Source organism: Talpa europaea, assembly GCF_964194135.1.
Source record: "Talpa europaea genome assembly, chromosome: 11".
NCBI classification, from domain to species: domain Eukaryota; kingdom Metazoa; phylum Chordata; class Mammalia; order Eulipotyphla; family Talpidae; genus Talpa; species Talpa europaea.
In genome coordinates this window covers 86,294,292-86,322,245 of record NC_140078.1, presented here as the reverse complement: position 1 = coordinate 86,322,245, position 27,954 = coordinate 86,294,292, and the positions used below count along the sequence as shown (strand labels likewise).

The window sequence follows — 27,954 nt, the reverse complement described above, 5'->3', positions numbered from 1 at the left end:
ACTGTCACAAGATCATAGTACTGAGTACTATGACACCCTAATGTGAAAATTCATGTCACAGACCCATGTAACCTCTGCAGTGGACAGTGCTTTTGCTTGATGCTTTAAAAACATACTTGAATGGGTATAATAAAAGGAGAAGCAAAATAGCAAGGTTGCCTAGAAGAAGCATTCATGTGTGCTTGGCTCACCCAGAGAAGGATGAAGACCTAAGGCTGCCTGGGTTCACTGAGAAAAGAGTGTCCCAGCAAAGTGAAAGAGTAAAACTGGTGTCAGCAGCCCTGAAACTTACTGGAAATGTTGAGCCACAAGTCCATGGTCCAGTTATTGAAGCGTTTCAGCTTACATCCAGCTACTGAGCTACCTGCACACAGCTCTTGTGATGACTCAATTCTACATTAATGTAAAAGCCATCTGAAAGTCCTCTTTTTGGAGTCTACTTACAAAAAATTGCAACTTTTGCCCATACAGATGGAGCATCTCTTCCTTCGTCTTCAAATACCACCTCTTCCTTAGCCATTTTCTTTATCTACAGAAACTCCCTCATCCCCGTCCTGAGACCATTCCAACTCACTACTCCTTGGTATAATGACACACTTGTCATCTCAGAAATTTGCAGCCAAAAAGGGTCTTGGAAATAAGACAATCAGCCCCTCACTTAGATGAGGGAGCTTAGCGCCCCAGGGCTGTGACTCGCCCAAGGCCACTCAATGGTGATGAAGAGGCTGAACGCCCAGCACCTCAACTTCCACTCCGGGCTCTTTCTCAACTTCCTCTTGCCCCTTGGGTTTCTCTTCCCAAGCACCCCAAATCCTTGCTCTTTATAGGCTAAGCTTTTCAGTCTTTTTGCCTCCAGCTGTGTCTCTACCCACCTGCTGCTTCAAGAACTATCACCCTTGAACCCAATACTCTAAAACTCATTTTTACCTGAGAAAAGTTTGGAGTTACAGTTTAATTCCCTAGAGCGTGAGACTCTCAATTTTATGTTCATGAGCGACCTTTGATTCACATTAAACCACATAAATGAGAAACTCCTGTGTTTTTCTCTAAATTCCTCAAAGAGAAAGTTTTAAGCCAGTATTGATCTGTTTCCAATGTCTGCTTAGCTCCTTTTCAGTAAGGAGTGAGGAGGGAGGGACCACAAGCCTCTAACAGATTCAGTATCTAGTTAGAGTGAAATAACATTTAATGATTGTTTTGTTTGACTTTCATGTTATTTATTTTATGAGTGCCTTCTAATATTGACCATTGGTACTGGTTTCCTGATTAAGCCAGAGAGGCAAGATTTCCATTTAAATAATGTTAAAAATGAAAAGGAAGAGTGAACTGAAGTGAAAATGTTAAGTAAAATTGAGGTGGTGTGGGGCTGTGGTGACACACACACACATACCCAAAAGGCTCCTCAGAGCAGTGGTTTTTGTAACAGTTCAGTCTCTACAGGGGAGACAAGGAATCTCTACCATGCAAACTCTCTTTGGCCTCACAGGGCACTTCTGTTTACCCAACCCATGTATAAAAATACCTCACAGCATATATTCTAGTCAGCAAGTATTCTACCATGGTGGAAATGATTTACTGAAATTTAGACCTTCTGAAATCCAGCCAAAAATCTGATTGGGAAAACCAAGAAGTCCTATTTAGTTTCTGCCATCACTGTCACTGAACCACACTGACTGGATAATGAGTGACATATAAAGTTCCTTAATTCTCTCTTCTTCTTTCATTTGAGCACCATGAGATTGTTTTTCTCTCCTCCACGGTCACTCACTAAGAATTTGCTGAACTGAATATTCAGGTTTGAATAAACGGAGGTCACCTTTGTCCATTCCTCACTTGCTTCCTACATGCAGACAAGACTAGCTGTTCAATCAGGAGAGCAGGGAAGTTTTGTAAATCGAGTTTATACAGCTGGCAGCCGAAAGTGGCCTGTAGGTATTTTTTTGCAGGAAAAGATGTGTTTTGAGGTAACCACTCTGCACAGACTCTGTTAGGGCTTTAGAGTATTTGTAACCTATTATTTTAGACTCTGAGCATATTTGTAGCTCCAGAGGTGCAAAAATAAACTTGAATTTTCTTGGAAAATGTATGTGTCTGGGATGTGACAGGAGTTGCAATTTTAAATAAGATTTCCAGGCATTTACAGTTGAACCATGCCCCTAAAAATATGTTTATTTAAACATTAAAATCCTAGGGTGGCCACATAAATATCTTAAACAATGTGTGTTACATGAGCTTTGTTTTCTAATACATTTTAACTTTGATTGTTCTTAGTTCTGGCTCCTGGAGTGTTAATGTACTGCAGGGAAAGTTGAACTCAGAGGGTGAATCTTATGGGTTGTTCATCACCTTGGGGGGGATGAGGAGGAATGTTTCTTACATTCAGAAGAATTGTTTCTAATGTAGGTAAAAGTCATTTCACAATTGATCAGGTCCAACTGCTTGCTTTTAATCATAGCCACATAGAGGGTTTTCTCAGAAAATTAGAAGAGGGAAAAGACAGCAGGTATACTGTTCATTCACTGTTCATTTACTGTCACATTTAACAAGCATCACTTGAATAGTCATCATCTGCAAAGTTGTAGATAGAAATGGAGAGGACAAAGAAGATGCAGAACCTGGCTCCTGGAGCCTCAAAACTGCTTTATTTCCTCAACGTTTCATAAAAGTCAGGATGACCTGCTCCCTCTGTGAACATATAATTTTCAAAAAGTTACATATTCAGATATTCAGTAAGCACATGCTGATTTATTTAACTCATTGAGGAAAACAATAGGATGACAAAGCGGGTTCAGAGATAAGAGAAAATTATCTAAGTAGGTTGATAATAAATAGATATATTGATCGATAGGGTGAAAGGAAAAAAAACTGCTGATATAAGGTTGCAGAGTTATATACAAAACTGGTTAATGTCCTACAAGGCAATAAAACAATAATCTTAAGTTATATTTCAACCAGACAGAAATCCTTTGCACCTAAACTAGACAATTATTTGTGATTTACCAGTCTTCTACAATCTTTACAGAGACTAGGTCCAATCAATAGTAAATAGTAAGTCAAACAAAGTTACCTTTCCCAAGAGCATTAGGTGACTCTTAGGTGGGCTGGTGCTGTAATGAGTTGGTACTGTAACACAGCAGGCTGGGCGGAACTTCCCCCAGAGATGAGAACTGGCTGTATCTATGTAGCTATTGGCCCTGTGCAGCTCTTTAGTATTTGAAATGTGACTGGTGCAACTGAGGAATTTCAGTCTTCACTTTTTAAGATTTTCATCATTTTTTACTTAAATAGCCTCAGGTGACTAGCAGCTACCCTATGGGACAGCACAGCTCTAATCTGCCTGTACATGGGCAGCTAAGGACTCTCTGCCATGTTTCCAACCTTGGATAGTTTTTTCTCAACAGTTTGTAGATAAAATCGTATTTTTAATTTTGTAACAGAAGCTAAATATGTAAAAAGATTTCCAAGAAGATTCCTTTGAACTAATTCTTTCATAAATCAAATAATTTCTTTTGCAAGTACAGTGCCTCTTATATTGAGTTTCTAGAGAGTGGACTCACCTGAAATCATTCTGGCCAGCAAGGAAGCTGCTTATGAAACTAAGTCTGTTTGAAGGGAACCCAACTCTGCTTTATGTTTCCCAAGTAAATCAGCTTGGTATTAATTTTCTTTTAGCAAGATAATAAACAGTATGTCTAGTTTTGATTAAAAGGGGCTTTCTGGACTGCAACAATGGGAGAGCTGCTTATTAATATTTCACAAAGGTTTTAAGGCTTAACTAAGTTAACTTTTCTGCTGCCATCACTTCATTCCTCAGAATGAGCCCTCAATGCATTGATAATGTCAGCTTTGATTTCTCACAAAGCCCGGTTGGCTTACTCAGTTTTCTCATCTTCTTACTTGCTTGCAGGGTTTTTTTCGCAGAAGCATTCAGAAGAACATGATTTACACTTGTCACCGAGATAAGAACTGTGTTATTAATAAAGTCACCAGGAATCGATGCCAGTACTGTCGACTCCAGAAGTGCTTTGAAGTGGGAATGTCCAAAGAATGTAAGTGGAGACTCAAAAATGTTTTCTTCCTCTTTGCCATATCTATAAATATGATTTTGCTCAGCTTCCAAAATCCATTTGTGGAGGATGTCAGCATGTGGAATTCAGACATGACACTAATGATAGCTTGCCAAGGGTAGGTGTAAACAGAGACTGTCATGAAAATAGAATAACTGTGGGGACTTTCAGATAAAACTTGAATGGCAGTTGGTGCAAATGTAGGAGTTAGGTGTCCTGGGGGCAGTCGTGTATTCCAGAGCAGCTTCTAACTCACTGTGTGTTCCAGAGTCACTAGTAACTCAAGCATGTCACATAGTTACTCGGTGACTCCATTTCCCCAACTTGACCATAGGAATAAAGAGTTTGCCTGTACTAGTGAGTATAAATGAGACAAGAGATTGAATAGTAACAGTGGTGAAGATTTTCCCCCTTTTAGAAAGGGAATATCAACTTTATTGTGGAAGAAACATATAAAAAAAATGGTTTGGTAACATTTTTCCAAACTTGATTTAACTTTTTTCCTTCCAGCCACTCCTTTCCCCAAACAATCATGCAGTTTATTAATGTAAGAGAATGTTTCAGTAAATTTAAAATTACTGGTCCATAAACATCTGATCGTGGGGATTTGAAATGCTTGGTTTGTATAGACAGAGGATCTACACCACATAAGAATTTCACTACTTGCATTCTGTCTTTGGTTCTTTCAAATATTGGAACAGGAATGTGACAGGTAGATGACTGGGCTCAGGCAGTCCTAGGAAGACAATCAGGGTGTGTGCGTGCATGCACTGATGGACTTACTGTGCTTCCTTCATCCTGTTCCTTGGGGGTTTGGTAAAGGCAAACTGTGAGTGAGGCACTGATCCAGGTACTGTGGGGGGACTCTGGGGATGCCAGAGACACATCCTCTGCCCTCTGTGTGGGACAAAATTCCAGGTACCTTGGCCACAGCTTCACGGTGGGACCTGAGTACAGTATTACAGGTTCTTAGATACTGGAACTGGAAGGGTGGCCCTCAGAAGCAGTCTGTGAGGAGGGAAGGCCCCTCTGACAACAGCACTGCTCTGAGGGTGTTCAGCCAGAGGTGGGCCTTCTGCTGGGAGCTGCTGCATAAGGGTGTTTCTTGGTAGATGCCCAGCATAGAACCTGTCCTTTCACGTTTCCTAACTATGCCCAAGGTTTAATCGGCTTTTCCACTTCTTGGGCACTATACATGGAAGAATAGAAAGATAAGATAGAAATAGCCCTGAATGGCATCATTGATTTACTAAACTAATTGACCCCCTAGTCTCTACGTCTATATCTGTCTTGTTATAATTGGCAGGAAGTGCCCAGTGAGGCACTCCAACCTGGGGTTGGAGTCTTGTGCGTATTTAGGGTCCTGGTGAACAACGGTGAATGGGGATCATCAGCTATGGGGGCAGTCCTCATAGTACATGTGATGTATTTCTTCTGGGAATGTCTTTTTCCTCTGGATAGTTCTATCTGCAGAAGATGTCAATTGACTGCATTTTAGCCAATTCCCTTCAATCCCTGCAAAGTTTAGAGCTTTTGAAATATTTATAATCAGTGACTGTGAGGATATGAAGCTAATATTCTCTTAGCTCAGATCCCAAACCCTACCACTGTAGAGAAAAACATGATGTTGACCTGAAATAACTAGATTATTTATATGTATACGTGAGACTCACAGGCTGATCACCTAATGCTCCACTTTTAGTCTGACAGTCTGTGACATGCATGTTACACTGCAGTTTTGTGGGAGAATTTCAGTTCAGGCTGAAATTATAAATGAGTAAGCCAGATGTGGACTCAGGGAAAATCAGTACTTCTGCATTTATTTTGTGTGGGCTGGAGACCCATTTCCTGCTTACATTACTTAAAACCCATATCCTGCTGCTCTGTAAAAACTGGCAGCTTGGCTGGCAATTAAAAAAAATAATGTTTACACCCACAGGAAAACTCTAGTTTCAACCCTCAAGGAACTTATCACCTTAATTAGATTTAAAAATATAGAAATGGGAAGAAAATGGGATCATTATGTCCAAATATAAAAAAAAATGTGTTTTTCTTAGAAGGAGATTGATGGGAAAGAAATAAACAGTTGGAGTTTAAGAACTGATAGTCTAATAGGATATTTTTAAAGCTGAAACAGAAGGAAGCAGGAAAACATGAGAATCAGTAACCAATTATACCACAGTATACACAACTGAAATGGACCCAAGAATAATAGAGACCCAGAATGTTAGAATTGAAAAGAGATCTTAGAGATTGATTTTCAACTCACCTCTCTCATTTGACACACAAGCACACTAGGACCCAGAAAGATGAAACGATTTTCCTGGCAATCCCTGATATATCTAAAGACAGAATGAAGATTACTATTCATGCCTGCTACCTCACCTTGCCATGCATTCTCTGTAATACCAAGACTAGTAAGCCTTGTATGCAGTTCTAGCCTTAGGTCTTGTCAACTTATTAGTGTGTCAGAACTCTCTGGATGCAAGTGAAAGTCCAGCCCAAGCTGGCATAAGTTAGGAAAAAAATGGGCGCATGTAACTGCAGTCCAGAGGAATCACAGGATTCACACTGGTTTTCAGGGTATTGTTCCTCTTTGTTTCACAGCTGGTTTTTGTTGTATTGGTATAGCTTCTGGGAAGAATTTCTCCATGGCTGGTAGAGATGGCTCCAAAAGCTCCAGGCTTGTTGTCTGCCCTGTAGAAAGAAACTCAGGTCTAGAAGGCCATTCCTCCAGTGCTGAGGGACCAGCTCATTGGCCTGATTTGGGTCACGCGCCCCTCTGTGACTGTATTGTTTTGCGTGGAGAGCGCATGCTGTCATTGGCTAGGTGTGGATCATGTGCCAGTCTCTGGAACCCAGGATTAAGGGCGACCCCACTGAACCATATGGGTCAAGAGTGTGGGAAGAAATGTTCCTTAGTGGAAGTCAGAAAGAAAGAAGGCAGAACCTACTTCCTGTTCACCATGATATGTCAAATCTAAGAGAGCTACTCTTCGTACGTTCTTCTTTGTGCTGTTAGTGGGTAAAAGAAGCATCAGACTAATAATAACACACAGACAGGGTGTTTTCTGGGTGCCGAGCACCGCATTAACCACTTTAATACTTGGTTCCATTTGTTCCTCACACAATCCTATGAGCTAGGTTTGTTGTAATCTCTTGCTGCTTTTTGGATAGATGTGGAAGCTGAAACAGAGAGGTTAATGAGCTTACTGAAAGTAACACAGTAAAGGGGTGGTGCTAGGTTTTGGATCCTCATAAATTGTAAAGTTGTTGAAACTGTAACAGAAATTGCATGCCATAAAAAGCAGTTTTTAAGGCTCTGAGTTCCCTTTTCCCTTCTACTTTATTGCCAGTTGTTAATAAAACAATAATCACACTCTTTACCCTGTATTGGAGATGTACTTCCTAGAAAATCATGTGTGAATTTAATTTTTATAGATCAAATTTGTTTTTAAATGTGTAAAGGGACTTATTAGTAAAAGAAATCCTTTAATATGGTTCATGAGAAAAGCATGACTATTCCTTCGTTTTTCTATTTTGTGAATGCTCGGTGATATACCTTATATTTTCCAAGGACTTTGCACAATGAGGGGAGCCTTTTTGCAGAGGAATAGCTATTTGTCAGAGCTAGGAATTTGAAAGCAGCAACAGCAAGTGAAAAAAATCGATTTTCAGCAGCATTCTAAAAGTAGTACCAAAATTTATGAAGAACTTGGGAAGAAGGCAAAGGAAGCAAGTTGCCTCCAAGTTGAGTGATGAGCTTTTGCTGGTGAGGTAAGCGGCTGGTAACGATGTCAGCAAAGGAAAGTATGTAGCGAAACCCTAAAATAAAAACAAGAAATAAAAAACAGAAACGATAAATGAAGACATAAAATTGGGGATTGTGAAGGAGATGTCTGGAGAAGCTTATGATGCAGATAAACAACTAATTGTTCATGATGCCAAAGGAGAAGGTTTAAGATGCTTCAGCTTAGAGACTCTGGGTGGGAAGCCTGGCCATGTGCATCTGCAGAAATTCAAATAAATACTCCAAATCTTTAAGCCAGCAGTCAGCAAACTTTAAAATGGCCAAATAGGAAATATTTTTGATGTTGTGAGCTGTAGGACCTCTATCTCAATTACTTAACTCTGTCATTGTAGCACAAAAGCAGGCACAGAAAGTACCTAAACAAACAGATATGGTCATTTTCCAATAAAATTTCATTTACAAAAGCAGGTACATGGCGGATTTTGGCCAGAAGACCATAGTTTGCCTACTTCAGCTTTGAGGGGTTCACCCATTGGCCAGATATACCTCTTAGGGCTGCTCTGTGATCTCAATGCGATCTCAACTCCAGCTCACCTCCTATTCCCATCTGCTCATCTCCTACCAATAGATAGCCCAGCTTCCAGCCACACTGGGCCCCAATTACCCACGAACCTCACATCTTCTTGTTTCTATAGAAATTGCATCTAGGAATTGGGCTTCCACCTCCTTTTTCAGTTGAACACCAAGAACACTTCCTCTTTGAAGCCCCACATTCTAGAAACTCTAGCTGGGGTTGCTCATTCTTTCCCCTGTATTCCCAAAATGCTTGGAAAATCCCCCCCATGAGCCACAGACTTTATCATGGTGTGATTCTTCACACTCCAGTGAGGATCCCTGGCTGGGTTGTAAACTCCTAAAAGGCAGTCATCAGGTGTCCCTCACCTTGTAGCCCAGAAGGTAATGTGATATTTTGCTCAATGAAATTAGATTGGTCAAGTGGTTAAACATGGAATTTCTTTTTTTTTTTTTAAGATTTATTTATTTATACAAGCACTGGGTAGAGTCAGAAGCACAGGAGGGTGAGAGAATTCACCAGAGCCAGAGCAGGGAACAGAACAGGCAGACTGATGAAGTACACTGCTGAGGGGAGTGGCGGGTGCGGCAGGAGAGATCTGCACGCTACGTGGGACCCTCGCTGGCTGTGCCACTGGGGAGGCCCTAAACATGGCTATTTCAATAGACTTCCAAACCCAGCATCTCCCACCTTTATGTGCTAAAAAGTTATCAGATATGAAACAATTATGGGTGCATATCTTTTTAACTCTCAGTCTTTTGCTTATCTGCTATAGGCCTAAACAAAGTTATTCAACTTGTTTGGGGTGGTCTTTTCTTCCTGGATAAGAGGAATATTAGTATTGACTAACAGCCAGGGTGTAATGTGGGAATTGAAGCTTTGAATCCTGTTTAGACAACAATGTTTCTATAACCTGCTTTCACATGCCAGTTCTGCCCCCTAGAAGACATCAGTGTGCGTGCTGGTAAAAACCATTAAGCTGAGCAGGTATCTTATGTAACTGTGCATGGCACGAGCCCAGTTAAGGTGGAGCAGTTAGAATGAACAAATGATGGGCTTAGGGGCCTACTTTTGGCAAATTTAGGCTAGTAAGTTATCCATTGAGAAAAGGAAAGGATCCAAGGACTAGGCTAAACATTGGGGTCAGGAGGCCAAAAGGAAAACGAAAACGAAGCCAGAATTAAGACTTGTGTGCCCCGATAAAGGGAAAAGAGCAGATCCTGGATGCCTCTAAAGCTGATCATGTTCCCGTGGGACTCTGGACTTCTCCCCCTGGGTGCCCTCCACCCCATGTCTGTACTAGACACTAGGGAAAGGTACTGAGGATGCACCACCATTCTGTTCCTTCTCTTCTTTTGAATACCATTGCTAACCAATTCACAAAGGAACCTGTTTGTATTGCTGTTTGAGCTTATGTTTGTGTGGCCATGCCTGTGAGTGGTGGGAAAACATGTCTTGGAGTTTGTTTGAGAACACTGTTTAGTGTTTATTTCACAGCATTTTTTTCCTATGACAGTTTCATAAGTGTATTTGTAGAATAGAGCAATTGAATAATCTCTGAATTTAAGAGTCCCTAAGCACTCGTTGACACCTCCTCATTTGGGGCATATTGAGCTTAAAAACAGCTTTTTATAAAGTCTCTAAATTCCGATTTATACTTTAGACTTGAAGGTCCCCATGGGTCCTTTGGATGCAATCAACGTGCCTTGTACAGACACTTAGATATTTCCACCAGAGGTTTTTGTTATTCTGTGTTTCTCTCTTTCCCCTCCTTTAGTGTTAAACTTATATTAAAACAAACCTTTTGGATTAAAGGCACTTAACCTCAGTTAAAATCACTTTTGTTGGTGCACAAATTATATTGATGTGCTCATTGGTTCTATGGCTGGATTTTACTGGCTTAATAACAAGGAAATTCATATTGTAGGTTGCCCTGTGTACTTGGAAAATTACATAAAAATCATCATCAGGGCACTTAATGTCTTTCTAATTTTAGTTTATTTCTTCATTTGTTCCCGTGTTACATCCTAGCCCGTTACTAGGTTTCCAAGGTTCACTGGGATCATGTTGTTCTGTTCAACAGAGATGTGACATTAACCCCCCACCTTCCACAAATTCCCCACCATGCACAAACTCCCAAAGAGAGCCCCCAAAGTAAATGAAAGGCGAGAAACTTCCTATTTTTATAGCTAAAAATGTCATGGAAGCCGGAAAATGAAAATCGGCTCCTCTTTCTTCTTGCCAAATGTCAGTGTTTTCCTGCATCTGTCCAGGAGACTTAAAACACAACAACAACAAAAAGACCAAATTCCATTAGGGCACCAGCAGCCCAGTGATGTCAGTGCCACTGTGGGACTTGAAGCCCATTAACACTCGGACTGCAGAGGAAGGGTTCGCCTTCCTTCAGCTTTACTAACTCATGTCTCCCTGCAGCCTGTCTCCTGGAAAGGGGATACTAGGCACAGTCTCACCTTAGGAAAAGCAGACACTTCCTTTACACAAAGGGACAGCAGACGAAGCAACAAAGGACTTTGAACTTAGCCTGAGCTGGATTCAAGTGCAGCCCACCCTCTGGCTGTTTCCTTTTGGGCACAATGTGCCCTTTGCACATCGTGCAAATGAGGTGACCTCCAACAAGGGGATGAGCTCGACCTCCTTGCTGGATTCCTTGGTGCCTTGGGCCTCATGAGCACCGTGCTTGGCACACAGTAGGTGCTGACTAAACACTGCTGTTCTCTGGGGCCTTCCCCTAGTGGTAACACAGGTTTTCTGTGTTATGCAGTTGCTGCTGCCACAGCTGTTTTTTATTTTAATAACTCTGGCCTTGACCCTCCTTCAGGAGAAAAGTAAAGGGCGGAGGCTATACTCATTTTTGAATTGTTTATAACACCCCAGAGTAGATGTACAGCCCCAAATACTATGTCACCAGCATTCAAAATAAAGCTTGCAGGCATAGTTACTAAAATAAATATCCGCCTTCCTCGGCTACTAGAAACTGGGAGACAGATGGCTCATTTGCCCGGAGATGCTGGGACATGTGTAATCAGAGAATAGGGGAAGATCTTGGTGTCATGGAACCCAACTCCATGGGGAAAACCGAACTGGGGTGTCAGAAAGGACGCCTGGCCCTGTTCTTGCGTCAGTCAGCTCGAGGTGAAGCTTTGCGGTCTCCAGGGCAGTGCTGAGCCCAAGCTACGGAGGCCAGGTCTCCCTCCACCCCCACCTGCAGGCGCCTCTCTGCATCCATATGGCACCTTCTGTCTCTTTTCCTTTAGCTAGGGCTCTGCTGCTTGCCTCTCCTTGGACCCATCATCTCCCTGATCCTGACCTCATCTTACACCCTTGGCCTCTTCACTGGCCCTGAGTTTGTGGTGAGCCATGTAGGAGGAGAGGTGGGAAGGACAATGGTGATGACATGACAGTTGATGGTCACCAAGTTCTCTACCAACCGTAGAGTCACCTAAGACTTGGGGTCGTCCCGTGCAGCTCGTAGGACAAGAATGCTATTCTGACCTCCAGTGTCCTGAGATTCAGAAAGGCTAAGAGGCCTGCTGAAGTCACACTGCCAGCTTCAACCTAGGGGTCCTCACTCCAGTTCTGAGTATCCGTGCAACTACACTTGGCTTCACTAAAAATAAGGCTCTTGTGTGCATTTGATGCAGCAAAGTTTTTAGTAGCTACACTCATCTGTACTCCCAAATCACATATTCTATCATTTAATAAATGATTTGATATGTGTGCTAGTTTAATGTACTATTTCCCCAAGTATAAACTCTGTACACAGTGACATGAAATGTAGCTTTAGGGAGTATTGAGCTTAGCATGGAATAAAATCATACAATGATAAAAATATTCCCTTTTCAATATTCATTCAGTTTTTTTTTAAGCTACCAATGGAAAAAAAATCACAGTTCGATGCTAAGTGCATCCTTATTAATACTGTGTGGATCTTTGCCAATCTCCCTTTTAGCAGTGAGAAGACAGGCAACGGTACTTGGTTAGGACTGAAACGTTATCTCAGAAGACTGCAACTATTTTGTGAATGGGCAGGAAGTAAATATTTTAGACTTTGTGGGCCATTTGGTGTTCATTGCAGCTACTTGTGACTACCATTCAGGACTTCACAAATGCACCGGCTTTGATCTACTAAAACTTTATATACACGAACAGACCCGTAACTTGAAAACCCTGCTTATCATTCACCCTTACCTCCTACTTACGGCAAATGATACTATTTTCCCTTTAGAGTAGTAACTTAAAAGTTTCTGATTTTTAAAGCAAAGCAAATCTAAACTAAACTAAAACCAGTTGAGATAGAAATATTTATAGCAGCCTGTATGTGAGAAATGGCCAAGGTATACTGGAAGGACTGGAGATTGAAAAGCCTTAGTCTTCTCTGTTAGCCAGACAGTTTTCATGTGTCTTAAGAAGGACAGAACAGAATCTGGGGAGCCCCAGCACTCTTAGAGCCCCCTGTAGTGTGTCAGTTGTCGCTCAGATCCCCACTGACCTCTCTCTGACTTGTTCCTGCCCCCTACTGTGTGCAACTTGAGGATGGTCAGCTGGGTCTTGCTTTCCTGGGATCTTTAAGGTTTAGTTCTTTTCTGGTAGAAAGGGTTGATAAATAGGTGTTTCTGAGGGGAGTCCAGGTGAAATGGGGGAGGGAGTAGAGGAGAGTTCTGGTGGTTCTGTTCACCCACCTTCTGAGGAGTGCATGGAGGCTTTCGGGGTAGCCTGCATTCAAGTCCAGCCCATCGCTGACTCCACTCTGTGTGATTTTGGGCAGTTTGCTTCGCACCTCTGTGCTTCCAGTTCCATGTCTTTAACACAAAGATGACAATAGTGCTTACCTCATATGGCTGTTGTGAGGAATAAATGAATGAATATATGGTAGAAACTAGATATATTACTTCACTATGTGTTAGCTCTTGTTACTCTTCCTCCTGCCAAGGTAATTACCTACCCTGGCTTCCAAAGAATGACCTATTTGACCATCAGTATGGTCCAGAGCAACTGCATGGAACAGTTAATGCTCCTTCTGGCCCAGTGAACCATTTACTCAAAGCAAGAAATACTTTTACATTTGACATTTGTCCTTGGAGACGCAGACCTACAAAGTGTTGTCACTGAAGCAGATGGTCCCATGCTGGGTTGCATGGTCCCTCACTGCTTTCACAGTGAGTGCCAAGTAAGTATATCCATGTGGGCAGAGCCCTTGCAGTTACCTCAGCCTGCCCATCTACCCAAGATGCCGATCTCTTGTCATGCTCCCCAAAATGCCCCACGCTCACCCGCTGCCACTCACCATCAGTGCATGCATCCTGGGATGCAGCCTCAGGGTCTGCATGCTCTTCTCTCTGCCCCATCATACTCAGGGCCTCCTCTCCCTCCCAGCTCATCCTTCAAGCCACCTCCCTCCTAATCTGACACATGTGCTTCTCTACTAGCAGGGAGCTGGTGTCCCCACCCCAGGGGACATCTCCCTAATGTGTGATGTGTTAGTAGCACCTGTGCTGGGTAACTTTCTAAGTCAGACTTGCTTTTTGAAGGCAGGGTTGTGTATGTGTACCTGTGTGTGAAAGACAGAGAGCGAGAGAGAGAGAGATCGCAAGTGTTGTATATACTAGCTGAGAGTATCTTGAGGGCAAGCAAGGAGTCTTATTCTTATTTGGGTCCTCAAGTATAAGTCCAATACCTTATACTTAATGGGTCTTTCTGGGATGGATGGGAGGAAAAGAGTCCTTAAGAAATAGATTCTGAAGCAGAAATTTCTTATCTTTCCAAGAGTTAGAGGTTTGAATTGGGTCCCAATGATATAATGAGCCTGTTCTTACCTTTGCCATTTTGCCTCCTTCCTTAATTTTTATCATACAAATATGAGCACTTTATCCCATTCATGAATTGAAGTTTCAACTTGTTTGTGCTATGGTGGATAAAACCATTAGAGCTATCAACAGATCCTAACAGAGAAGATTTGCTTTCTCTTAAAACTTTATACACACAGTATTTCACCAAATCTATAATTTGTTAAGGCACACTATTATTTTATATACCACTAAAAAGAAAACAATTGAACTAAGACACATTGAATGTTAAGACAATTTCAGAGAGGGACAGAGGGAGAAACCAGATATCCCTGCAAGAATAGGAAGCATCTTACATTCTAAGCTAGGAATACTCTGTTTTCATCTTGAGCTATTTTTCATTCTGCTTTAAATAGGCATTGATAAAACCTCAGTGCCCAAAAACAATCCTCAGCACAGGGAGTTGGCTGAATAAATATGCAAGTGCTTTTAAAATAGCTGGCAAAGAGCCCTTTGTTTGGAAACATGAAAATAGCAAGCTGAAATTCTCCTGCACACCCTGTGTTCTGGGGCGATGAACATGGCCCTTTAAGTACCTTCTCCCAGTGACAGCAATTCTCTGGAGAATGGCTACCTAAATTGCTCAATAAATCCATGCATAGAGAATGATCTGGAATTTGCTCTTCCTGGAATGGTATCTAGCCCTTAAACCTGTCTCTTTTCCCCCTGCCATCACAGAGTATTAACTAGCACAGTAAGGTTATTTCTCTCATCCTTCTACCTTCAAAGCTGGGAAGCAGAGTTGAGCAATCATCTGATGAGCGAGATTAATGGAATCAGGCATCTTTTGAGTAACAGGACCAAGAAGAAGAAGCACCCTATTTCAATACCTCCATGACTTAATAATTTTTTTAACAAAATTTCAGATTGTTTTATTTTCACAATGATTTTAGGATAGAAATGTTCTGTTTGATGTTGGAGAACACAAGTCATCTATTATCTGTTTTATGGCGGGAGTGGAGGTTGTGCTCAGGTGTTTTATAACATCACTTGGTCAGGCTTATAAGCCATTGTTTCGATTCAACATTATTTAAATCTTAAAATAGAAGAATTTCACTCATGTTTCAAAATGAACTTACTTCGAAGCCAGTTATGATATGGCCCTTCCAAAGAAAAAGATAAAAGTTGCAGCTAGTAAACGCTGTTGACTCAGGGGATTTAATGAGGACATGATAAAAATCAAGAATCAAGAGCAACTGTAATCAGCGCAGGATTCCCACTCTGTGTCCTGGCAGTAGTGGGGGCAAAGTGCTTGAGCAATTTGAAGTCAAATGGAAACTTGGCTATGGCATCCAGGTCTGCACATCCAGACCTGTAGATGTGCAGAATGTTCTCCCAACCTCCACTCGTGGATGCACCCCAGTGGGGGATTTCTAAGAGAGAGATCTCAGGACTTCCTCCTGCCTCCGAGGACTGAGTAACACTTGGGGGTGGCTTTCTGACACTTCCCAAGGTGATGATGGGATCCGGGTGTACAGAATACAAAGCTGCATTTGTTTTTATAAATAGTGCCCTTTGCATGACTTTGTGTTCTGGAATAATAGAATTGTGTCCATTAAATTGAAATGGGGTCCTTGATTCCATCAGAATGGCTGACATTGAAAGGACTGACAGCACCAAGTGTGAAGCAAGTGGTACTCTCATCATGACAGTGAGAAGTATAAATCAACCAAAGTGTGAAAACTGTTTTGGCGATATCTCCTAAAGCTAACCATACCAGTGTGACCCAGAAATTCTACTCCTAGGAACATCCTCAAGAGAAATGAGTTCACCCTTCCACCAAAAATACAGAAACTCTCTCAGCAGCTGTACACATGATAGTGGACACTGGAAACCACCCAGGTGTCCATCAGTGATAGAATGTGTCAATAACTTGTGACATGTTTCCATAGTGGGTGTGCGGAGTGATGGAAAGGGAACTTGATACAGATAAACACAACAGCACGAATGAATCTCACAGATAAAATATTGAATTAAAGAACTCAGGGTAAGGGAGAATATAAGATTCCATTTGTATAATAAGCTTAAATGAGCAAAACTAATCTATGTGGCATTAGTGAGTGCGGTGGTTACCCCCAGGGAGGGGACAGTGACTTGAAGCACAAGGAGCCTAGTGGAGTGCTGGACGTTCCAAACTTAATTGAGTGAATATATGACTACATGAATATTATGCCTCAAAAGAAAAAAAGATTGAAACATGGAAGAAATGTTGGAGAAGACCAGACATGGATGCTCCTTCCTGTGTATAATGTAACTGTTATCTCAAATGAGAGATGAAATTCCTCTCATTAGAAAACCCTCTTGCTTTTTGCACATCAAAATTTCTTCAGGAGGTCTTTTCACCTCTCTGCCTTTTGCCTTTTCCCTCTGAATTGGAACCTTTTTCACTTGTAGCTTTGGATGCTTAAGGGAAAATATAGATGGAATATTATCCCTGATTTATTCTGCATTCTCCAAGGATGGTTATGTAATACCTGTAATCGCATCAAGCCACCTAACGAGCTTTCCCTTCGGTGCTGTGCACTGCAAATTAATAGCCCGTGGATCCATTTACAGCTTGTTGTGGAAAACTGTTTCAACCATCAAATAATAAACAGTTAAAAAAAAAAGTACCAGAAGAATTAGGTCTTTTTTTGATGCTAAATTATCAATAATGTCAGTAAATTCCTATCAGCTGTGTAAGGTCATCAAAGCATGATTTATGAACCTGTGTATATTCTAGTTTCATAATAAGCTGACCATCCTTTTTGCATAATTAAAAATCAGAATAATATGTCCTTTCATTTTGATTCATTCATTAGCAGAAAATGGGACTTATTATTAAGTGGTGAAGTTGAGACTGGTTTAGAGAAAACAAATGGTTTGTTTGACTGGTAAAATAGACACCTACATCATTTTTGTAGCCATCACTGGAGTTTCTCTGTGAGACTATTAACATTTAAAGAAAAAGTTCTGCATCTTAATTTCATTGGCCTTTTTAGTATTTATTTCAAATACCCAGTAGATACTGATGATGGAAGAGAAAGCAGTAAAAATGGCAGGTTTCTTTGTAATGCCAGTTGGCAGAATATGAACATTGAATTCAGCATCTGAATTTAGACATAGAGACATAGAACTTGTGAATTGGTGGAATGGAATATTAAAAGGTTAACTTAGATATGGAATATCACTTTAAATACACCCAAATTAGTAGAAGTTGTTTATTTCTAAAGAAAGATAAATATGTACATAATCCCACCCTTTTTATAGATATATTTATCTCTCGATTCTATCTTCAAAGAATACAAGGGGGCTTAGAAAAGTATTGTTTCAAAAAATTACAACCCCCCAATAAAAAAATAACACAATTTAAAAATGGGCAATGGATTTGAATGGATTTTTCACTAAAGATATGCAAATCACCAATAAACACATGACTGATGCTCAACATCTTTAGTCATTGAAACACCAATCAAAACTACGTTGAGATACTGCTTCATACCCACATCAAAAAAGCAAGACTCTAAGAAACATTGACAAAGATTTATAGAAATGGAATCCTCGCACGCTGTTGATGAGAATATAAAATGGTACAGCCACTTTGGAAAATAGTTTGGCAATTCCTCAAAAATTAAACATAGCATTTAGCTGTAAGACCCCTCAATTCTACTCCTAAATGTAGAGCTAAGAGAAATGAAAACGTGCCCACACAAAAACGTGACAGAACTATTATTCATAGCAACATTTTCCATAAGAACCAGTAAGTGGGAACACCTCAAATGTCCATTAATTGATGGACAAATGAAACATGGTATATCCATCTGTTGGAGTACTGGTCAGCCAGAAGAGGGGTGAATACTGACACATGGCAGATCACTGAGTATGAAAGAAATGAGACACAAAAGGCCACTTGCTGTATATGGATCCACCATGTGAAATATCCAGACTAGGAACATATGTAGAGACAAGAGTACATTAGGGTTACCAGGAGGTGGTGTGATGGGGCATGGAGAGTGACTGCTAGTCGATTTCTTCTTGTGGATTTCTGCATATATTGAAAACCACCAAAAACAGTTTTTAAAGGGTGGATTTTGTATGTCAATTATATCTCAGTCTTAAAAAAACCAATGGGTTAAAATATTGTTAGGCTAGTTGACTTTAAGGGCAAGTAGGGAAGTCAGCCTGGAGTCAGCGCACAGAGGTGCATGTACGCTGTGCAAGGATGCCCATTTATTAGCTGTTCCTGGGAAAGCAAAAAAGGGACAAAGTCAGTGACAGCATGCATGGTGTCCACAAGATGGAAACAGCTCCATTGTTGAGAAGAATCGCACATTTTCCAGAAACAGATGTTTGAGATGAATGTCTCCCGTGGGTCCTTATAAAGAGAGTACTGGGAGATGTCATTTAGGATGTCCTTGACATTTTTCATTGCCTTTCCTTAGGACATCCCTCTGTGTGGTTAAATCTCATCTGTTTTCCAAAATGGAATAAAATGGGCATAGAAAAACAGGCAATCTTTCTGTCCCTAGACCCCAAAAGAAGTAACAATGGACTTGAAATTGGCAAGATTTTTTTTTTTGTTTATTGTAATAAAGCAACTGTGCACTTTTAAAGATTTGAAACAGAGCATCATAGTTTTTTTTTCCCAATGAAACAAAGAAAATTTTAAAATGAACAAGATCAAAATTAAAATGGAGATTGTCAATTCCAAATAAGATTCTACAGATTCTGCTGATTGTCCCACCTGGTGAGATGGAGGAGCTATTTTATTTTATTTTAAAAGTATCATCTTAAACTGCAAGAATGTCCACTAAACATCACAATATAACATGCCCAAGGAAAAGCCATATTGTCAAAATGCCAACTTACCCACCACCACCACCACCAGGCACCTCAAACCTATCCATCCTCCATATTCCGTTTCCAGTGGCACATCATAAGCAAATACATTGATATATTTAAAGTATGAAAAATGGCCAATTTTCCAAAGTGGCTTTACCGACCATTTTATTCTCATTCAACATTGTATGAGAATTCCAGTTGCCTCACATCATTGCCAAACCTTGACATTTCATTCTTTTAGTTTTTAGACATCCTACTGGGTATGAAATGATAGCTTGCATTTTCCTGATGACTGATTTTACTACACTTCTTGATTTAGCAAAAACTTGACCTGTTGTTAACTTAGAAAATAAAAAAACAAAATTTATGCTCAGCTTGATCTCATATTTATAAAAACACGAAGTTTTGAAGATATAACTCAAAATGTTAGCACCTATAGTTTTCTTTTTTGGAGCTTACCTGGTATTTTTTTTATTATTCAAACTTAGTGCATATTTGTTAGTTGTATGATTATGGAAACAAGAAAAAAGAGGTTAGCTCTCAAATTCATTAAGGTAGAACTTAGAAATGGTCTAACATTTTAGACTAAGTACCATTAAATATTGACTGTTTCAAATAGAAAAAGTTGAGAACATAAATGCCAATATTGCTTTGCATGTGTCTGTCTCATTCTCCAGGGAAAAGCCAATTCATTCCTGTACCTTTAGGCCTCTTGGTATCTGAGGATAACATTCATTTATACCTCCATTTAATAGACTATAAACTAAGGGTCAGCAAACTTATGCCTATAAGCCAAATTTGACCTGCTGTCTGTTTTTATCAAAAACATTTTATTGGACATAGCCATGTGCTTTTACTTACATATTGTCCATGGCTGCTTTCCTGCTGCAACACAGTGCTGTGTCATTGAAACAGAGATCATACAGCCTGAAAAGCCTAAAATGTTTACCATCCAGCCCTTCACTAAAGGAGTTTGCTAACCCCTGCTGTAGTGCATTCCCTCTCTGTACATTTTCTATTTGGTTTTGAGAATTCAGTTCCATGGCAAACATGCAGTTTATAAATGCACCTCATTTCTGTCCAATTTGTATAAGCTCTTCATGTCTTGATAATTGAGTAGGTACAGCATCTAATTTTAACTTTGGACTGAAAATTCATAAATTCATTCTCTCCTAGACCCTGTCATTTTAGATGCAGGAAAAATGAAAGGATTTTGTTCTGGGTAGAGATATAGCTGCTAAATCTACACAAATGCGAATTTCAATATCCAACCAATAAGTCCCTTTTAGATAAAAGGAGTAGTGACTGTGTCTCTATGAGGTAGTAGGTTGGAAAGGCATCTCAGGATGACTGTTCTTTATCTAAATGGTGAATTGTTAGCAGAACCCTTATACTTCTGCAGCAGACCCTTGAATGACATGGGTTTGAACTGCACAGATCCACTTACATGCGGATTTTCTTGAAAATAGAAAATGTAGGACTTCCAGTATTGATAAACAGTAGCATAAATATATTTTCCTTGTGGTTTTCTTATTTTCTCTACCTCGCTTTATTATAAGAATATGGTATATAATACATATAATAATACAAGACATGTATTAATCAACTGATCATGTTTTGCTAAGACTGGTCAACATCAGGGTTAGTAGTGAATTTCTGGGGTGATCAATAATATCTATGGGTTTTGTACTGCTCTGGGGATTGGTGCTGCTAATTGCCACATTATCCAGAGGTCAACTGTATATAATGAAATGCTTTAACATTTACATCCTGCTCATGACAAACTTACTACCCTTCACCAACGCCTTTAGTAACCTACCAAAGAGAAACTTAAAACAAATGCACTTACATAAACTAGCATTGTATCCTGACCTATTTTAAAGATGGACTCCAAGGCTGAAGAATGCCCCTGGCCTCCATTTTGTAACTTGAAACGTGAAGATACACATTCTTATCCTTTCCACATCTAAGGGACCCTGTGAGAACAAAATATTAGGCGTTTCCTAAAACTGAGAGTTCTTTGACAAATCAACATGCTTTAGAAACAGAAGATATGATTGTGGTTAATTGTATTGACCCAAAGCCTACAGGGGAAACTTTGTCTAAGACTGCCCCATTGGACAAAGGACTTTTCTCTTGAAATCCACATCACCCAAGCCTTTCCAGCTGGACCATGCAGAGCCCATCTCTAGTGGAGAAATGTATTATGCATATTCTTGTTCCAGTAGAACTTCTCCGACCTACTTAGCTTTCAAACTTTGCTCGTCTAAAAGATACAACCATCTTTCTTAGAACTTCCTCCCAGAATCTAATTATATGAAACCGGGGGTGTGCCAAACATCGCCTCACATCCGAACTCATCACAGAAGTGCCTGCTTCAAGGGTGAATCAACATGTGCGCTTTATTGCTGCAAGGAGCTGACAGTTTCTTCCAAGTTATTCCTGGTGCCCCTGACAATTTTGAGGGTATCTGAAAAAAGTGAGAAATGAGATCCACTGGGGCTTTGGTTCCTCTGGACTTGTAATTCACTTAATAAGTGGAGAAGGCATCTATGTGGTGAGCATGAACATGCCTCCTTAGTCTAATGGAATAGCAGTCCAATAAAAAGCATCCACTGAGTGTCCTGAAGGGGAGACCTAAGGTCTGGATATGCCCCTAGCTGGTTGAGTGACCATGTGCAAGTCACCTAACCTCTCTGGGTATTGCATTTCTGTGAAATAAGCGGCCATGAGGCAGTGATTGGTAGGAGACCTACCGGATATCACACAATCTGAGACAAGGCACTATAACATCCATTTAATTAGAATCAGTAAGACCTCTTCACTGAAAATCATGTTTGCTTCCAGGACACAATTACAGTGAAACCTAATTCATACTGTGTTCTGCTCCTAATAAAGAAGACAGAGTTGTTAAGTGATTTTGGAACATAATGATGTGCCAAGATTGACTTTTCTCGCTGCTTTTTCTTCACATGTCACCTTTTTATGTGAGGATCTCTGAACATTCCTGTCATGGCATGCTATAAAAGAAAATCTCCATTTTAGAGATGAAATACCTGAGACACAAAGAGGTTAATTACCTTGCCCAAGAAAACATATAAAACAAAATACTTCAAGCAGAAATGGTTAAGAGGAAAGCTGTATGCTTGGCATGGGAGAGAAGAGAAATAAAAGTTGTAATTATTCATTGCAGTTTTCAGTGGATCTAGCATGAATATGGAGATTTAACAATCCCTGGGAAGATTGGCACTTGTTCTCTTACTCAGGACTAGAATGTAGTTGGGAAGGGAGGAACTTAAGAAAATGGATGTAAACTACCCCTCTGGAGGCACGCCCATGAATAGATGAAAATATGCACCCATTCTCACACCCCAAATTCCGAGCAAACCCCACTCATCCTTCATATTAAAGGTTTCTTCATACAGCATGAAGTTCTCTTTATAATCTCAGGGAAATAGACTTTCCATAGGGAGAGATGTCAGGTTAAATCACTTCTTGGTACTTGAGAGGAAATGAGTGTTGGCTCCTTTTTTTTTCTGAGAGTACTTTTGGAGGAGAAAAGAAAGGAGAAAGGAGGCTTAAGGGTACTTAGGGGGAGAAACGAAGGTAGTAAAGGCTGGGGAGGTCTGGCCTAGAGTCAGCCAGGCATGGAATTCCAGTCTGGAATCACTGAATAAGTGAGAAGTCTTCGGGTCCTCTCAGAGACCCCACATCTCCATTCCTCAGGTGCCCAGGGCTGGCCCTCCTTGCCTACCCCTTAGTAGACCCTGAGGTATGTTGATATCATGGATGAGGGCCCTGGATTCTTGGCTCAGGGTTCTGTTTACAAAACAGGAGATCCATCCAGCGTGTGACCTCAGTCACTGGAGAAGGAACAAAACACATGCATAATTAGAATCCAGTTGAATGTGCTACAGTTTATAGCACTGTCTAGAAAGTTCTCTTAGTCACCAGAACTCAGAATTTCACATGTAAATATACTTCATTTGGTGACAACTTAAAAAAAAAAAAAAATGCTGGGCCTCCCCGGTGGCGCAGCGGTTGAGCGCTGGGTTGCGAAGCTGCCCGCAGCCTCTGCAGCGCTGGTTCGATCCCCGGCTGCTCCCCGGCCACTGGAGGAGGGTCCCGCATGGCACGCAGAACTCTCCTGCCGCCCGCTGCTCCCCTCAGCAGTGTACTTCGGTCCTTCTGCCTGCTCTGCTCCCCGCTCTGGCTCTGGTGAATTCTCTCACCCTCCCGCGCTTCTGACTGTACCCAGTGCATGTATAAACAAACAAACAAATAAATAAATAAAACATGCCTCTATAAAAAAAGAAAAAAAAATAAAAATAAAAAAACAAACAAATAAATAAATAAAAACATGCCTCTATTAAAAAAAATTTTAAAAAAAACATAAAAGGCAAAACCTAAAAAAAAAAAAAATGCTAAGTGGGTAGTGGTACCACATCAATGAACACATGCCTGACTGCATTGAGCATATCACTGGTTTCCTGTAAGCTCTGGGGCATAATCAGAAGCATTCTGTGTTAACATATGAGAACTTAAGGGGTGTCTGCCCAGGGGGATAGTTCTCTGCATTTGTTTCTACTTGATTTGTGGTCTCTTGAAGGATAAATCCAACCCTTGTAAGTAGGAAGACTTTCCAGATCCAAAGTGAGGCATGGTGATTTTTGCAAAATGAATGATCCTTTTATAACTTGAGAAGTCACCCTCAGGTAGTTGGATTGTGACAAGTATCATGTCAAGAAAACAAGGGAAACACTGAAGATCCTAATTAAAGGCTCAGGATATTTATTACAGTAAAATGTCAATGGCTAATAATGGTTGTGTGAGAAGTAGAAGCTAGATGTTCTGATTCTGAGCAGGATGCCTTTTTTTTTTTTTTTTAATCATGGCATCCAGATCTTGGGAGAGCATTTTTACCAACTGAGCTGAATAAAACTATAAATTAGAAGTATCTAGAAGCCTGGAACCATGTCTGCTCCACGTGCTTTATCCTGTCCCTCAAAAACTGCTTAACAAATGCTTGTTGAAAATGATGAGAAAATAGCTTGCCTACCACTTCCCTTATTTGAATAAAGAATCAGCTTTCACTCACACTTCGAGAATTATAAAAAGGGAAGAATAACTATAAAACTTCTGCAGTGATTTTTACAAACTCTTTTTTTCTCTTTCCCAGGACTTATTTGTAACTTTGCATAATGTTTGCAATGGGCCATTTTTAGTAATAGAGGTAAGAAAAATAGCCTCTCCTTCCCATCCTCATTTAAAGTACAGTTTGAAAACTGCCTCATGAAAAGATATAGCATGACATCCTGTGGGCAACACCTAAGGCTGGTAGATGTTTTTCTTGGGGTTTTGCACTGTGCTCTCCATTCAGAATGCATTGCTCATTGCATCTAGGAGGGAATTTTTTCCCTAACAAAAGGGAATTCTTACCTAAGAAGCTTGTGGAGGTCAGAGCTAAATAGAATGCTGCCTTTCCTCGCAGCGGTTGAGCACTGGGTTGCGAAGCTGCCCGCAGCCTCTGCAGCACCGGCTCAATCCCCAGCTGCTCCCCGGCCAATGGAGGAGGGTCCCACATGGCGCACAGACCTCTCCTGCCACCCGCTGCTCCCGTCAGCAGTGTACTTCGGTCCTTCTGTCTGCTCTGCTCCCTGCTCTGGCCCTGGTGAATTCTCTCACCCTCCCGCGCTTCTGACTGTACCCAGTGCTTGTATAAATGAATGAATGAATGAATGAATGAATAAATAAAAATAAATCTTTAAAAAAAAAAAAAGAATGCTGCCTTTCCTTCCATACCATGTGAAGCTGGTGCACACTCGCTTCCTGAGGAGTTGGGGCTCGTTGTTACCTGACAGTCTAATGGAGTCAGAGAGACGCGCAGCCAAGTCTTGGCGACCTACTTTTGTTACCACGGCACCAGCATAAGCGCTCATTTTAAACTAACTCCTTGGGAGATCACATTGAACAAAAGTTAAAATGCATTAGTAATTTCAAGGTCTCTGTTAGTCAAGGTGTTGGCCAGAAAAAGAAGATCAAGGGATAATTTAATCAAAACCCTTTTTTCCAAAAAGAATTAAGGTTAAATTTGAAAAGTACCAGCAGTCCCCATTACCACCATCTTCTCCAGCTTGGTTACAAAAAAGAGGAGGCTCCTAAGTAACAGGGTACAAATCTTTTTCATCTCATAAAGGTGAGGACTGAAACCACAGACTAATAAGCTCACACTCATGTGCGCTCGCTCGCGTGCTCTCTCTCTCTCTCTCTCTCTTCTCCCCCCTCCCTTTCCATTTTGAAGAGGTTTGCTTTGAAGGCTCAGGAAAACAATCAGAAATTGTATTTTCACATGGAGGTTTTTCAGTTTGTTTCATAGCCTCGTAAGTTGTTCTGACATAACTCTTCAAAAATCCACATACTCATGCTGTTAAATGGATGCCCCATAAAAGCCACTCAAAGATCTTTCTGTCATAAAAACAGAGCTCCTAGGATGCTGGGTTATCCTGCCCATGTTGGGGGAAAATACCCAATAGTCACTTGAAGGCAAAACAAGATCAACAAAATTCCAGCCTGGTGTCATTTGGAGGGGAGAGGACAGAGGGGTCAGGAGAGCTGGTGTGGAAGGAGTAAGAGGGCACGGGTATAAGAGGGATAAGGCAGGTTCTTCAGTGATACCACTTCCCTTATTTGAATAAAGAATCAGCTTTCACTCACACTTTGAGAATTAAAAAAGGAAAGAATAACCATAAAACTTCTGCAGTGATTTTTACAAACTCTTTTTTCTCTTGCCCAGGGCTTATTTCCTGACCTCTATAGCAAGCACCTTGAGGTCAGACATGGTGGCTGGCTGGCTGCTAGTTCTCTAGCCTTCTGTACAATTCTGGCAGGTCAGTCTCAACCTTTAAAGAGAGCATGTTGGTATCTAAGCTGGTCTCAGGGTTATTCCCCTTCCCCAGGTAGGTCCCTACTTTTTGTCACTCTTCATTTATGGTTTCAGTGGTAGAGAAGTATTCACCAGTGATCTTGGCAGAAAACTTTATGCCTGAGCATGAAACTGGGTGGGTGGTCGTATGTGAAATTCCCTGGAAGCAGAGTGTGTGGAGAGCCAGCCTTTGTGGAGGCTTACATTGGGTCAGGCATGGTGCAGCTACTCTTTATATGAGACTTCAGTCAATCCTTAGGATTCACTTAGGCAGCTGACACCACCCAGCTCCTTGTACAGATGAGGGACCTAAGGCTTAGAGAAGGCAGGTCAATTGCTTGAAGTCACAGTGGGTCAGTTGCAGAAATGATTTCCCCCCTTTGACCCAGATGAGCAGGTGACAATGTCCAGTGTCTAGCCAGCTGTCCAAATTCTGATTTTATGTGGTAATTTAGTGACCACAATTTTGTACCTCATCCCTGAATATTCACTATTCTAGTATCATTCCTCCCTGTGGCAAAGCCTCCAGATATTCTGTGAACCTACTACCACATAAACCCAGCAGGGGGTCCTTGTGATTCTGTTTTCCCTAAGGGCGTGTGGGGGAGATGGGGAACTTAGCTAGGAGGGCTTCCATTGAGAAACACCTACAACAGTGAAAGTATATTTCAAGGAAACTAATTCCTTTTAGGGTAGAGGTGAAGAAAGCTGGATTCTTAAGTTAGTTGTGGGTTCAATGACAATTCCAAACTGACCTGAAGTTTCCGTAAGTACAAAATGGGGCTCAGCTGACCTCCATAGTGTGTTGTAAGAGAGTTAGATGTACGTGATGTGTTTAGTCCAGAACCGTCCAAGCACAGGGTAAGTGGAACAAAGGACAACTATTATAGTCTTGTTTCGAGGCATGGAGGGTTTTTTGAGGGCAACTAAGTGTTCTTGGCGTTCCCCTGAAAAACCTAAATGTAATTATTTCTCCTTGAGTGAATAAAAATTAACGGTAGGTAATTATGTTTGCCTCCACAGAACTTAAGAGGAAAAAAAAAACAATTCATTCTGTAAACCTCAAAAGAAAAAGAAAAGTCTTTTCTCCCAGATTTCTCGCTGCTTGCTTTCTTTTCCACAGTCTTTCCTACTCAGAGCATAATGAACACTGCTTTGCTTCAGCAACATGGCCCCTCACAAAGCCAGACAGGAGGCCTGCAAATGAGGTGCCCCAAAAGCTGAGCCAGAAGTTTTAGGAAGTGCTTGCCAAACAGTGATGTTTGACTAATTGGTAATGTCTGGGGAGCTGGCACCATGAGAAAAGAAAAAGACTGGTGGATGTTGAGGAAGAAGACAGACTTAGCCAAGCATCGAGATCCTCGAGAAAGAGCCTGGCCAACAGGGTGTTCAAGGAAGTTTGTCCAACTGTTTTGAAATGGTCCGTTAAGCTCCTGAGGGAGAGCAAGCCCAAGTGTCCTGCATTTGCAGAGCTGGGCAGCAGGACGTGGGAGGCAAGAATGTGAGCAGAGTTTCAGGCTCTCGGGTGCGCCCTCTTGAGGTCAAGTTACTCCAGGTACCACTGGCCTGAAACCCTGTTCTGCATTTTAGTAGCACCAGTTAGGAGCGTGGAACCAGCCCTCTTCTAATGTTGAATTGAGATAGCTCAGCCATCTGGATGTCTCCCTCTTTTATGCTTAGTTTCCTCCGGGGGAGGAGTGTGAGAGGAGAAGATTTGTTCATGTCGGCCCCCTCATATTGGCTCCACCATATCAGATGCAATCAGGTGGACTCTCAAAGCACTTTCTTTGCCTTTCTTTTTGTGGAACCTGTAGGCACAAGTGCCCACCTCATCTCCAGGAGCTTTCATGTTCCCCATGGGAAAGACCCATGGTCTTTCAATTTCCACCCTGCTTGCCCTCCTGCCTTTCAGCCCTCCTGCCTGGGCTAGCCCAGGTACCAATGGCTGTTAGTCC

General features: G+C 41.2%; 1 protein-coding gene across 4 annotated transcripts in view; it reads left to right on the top strand.

Moving 5' to 3' along the window:
- RARB (retinoic acid receptor beta) overlaps positions 1-27,954 on the top strand; it is a gene marked incomplete at both ends in the record, with an annotated part of 333,578 nt that overhangs the window by 253,603 nt on the left and 52,021 nt on the right. For all 4 annotated transcript variants that reach the window (XM_084248146.1, XM_084248149.1, XM_084248148.1 and 1 more), the window contains one exon: positions 3,908-4,049. In XM_084248146.1, the coding sequence (XP_084104272.1) occupies positions 3,908-4,049 (142 nt within the window). The remainder of the gene's footprint in view (positions 1-3,907; positions 4,050-27,954) is intronic.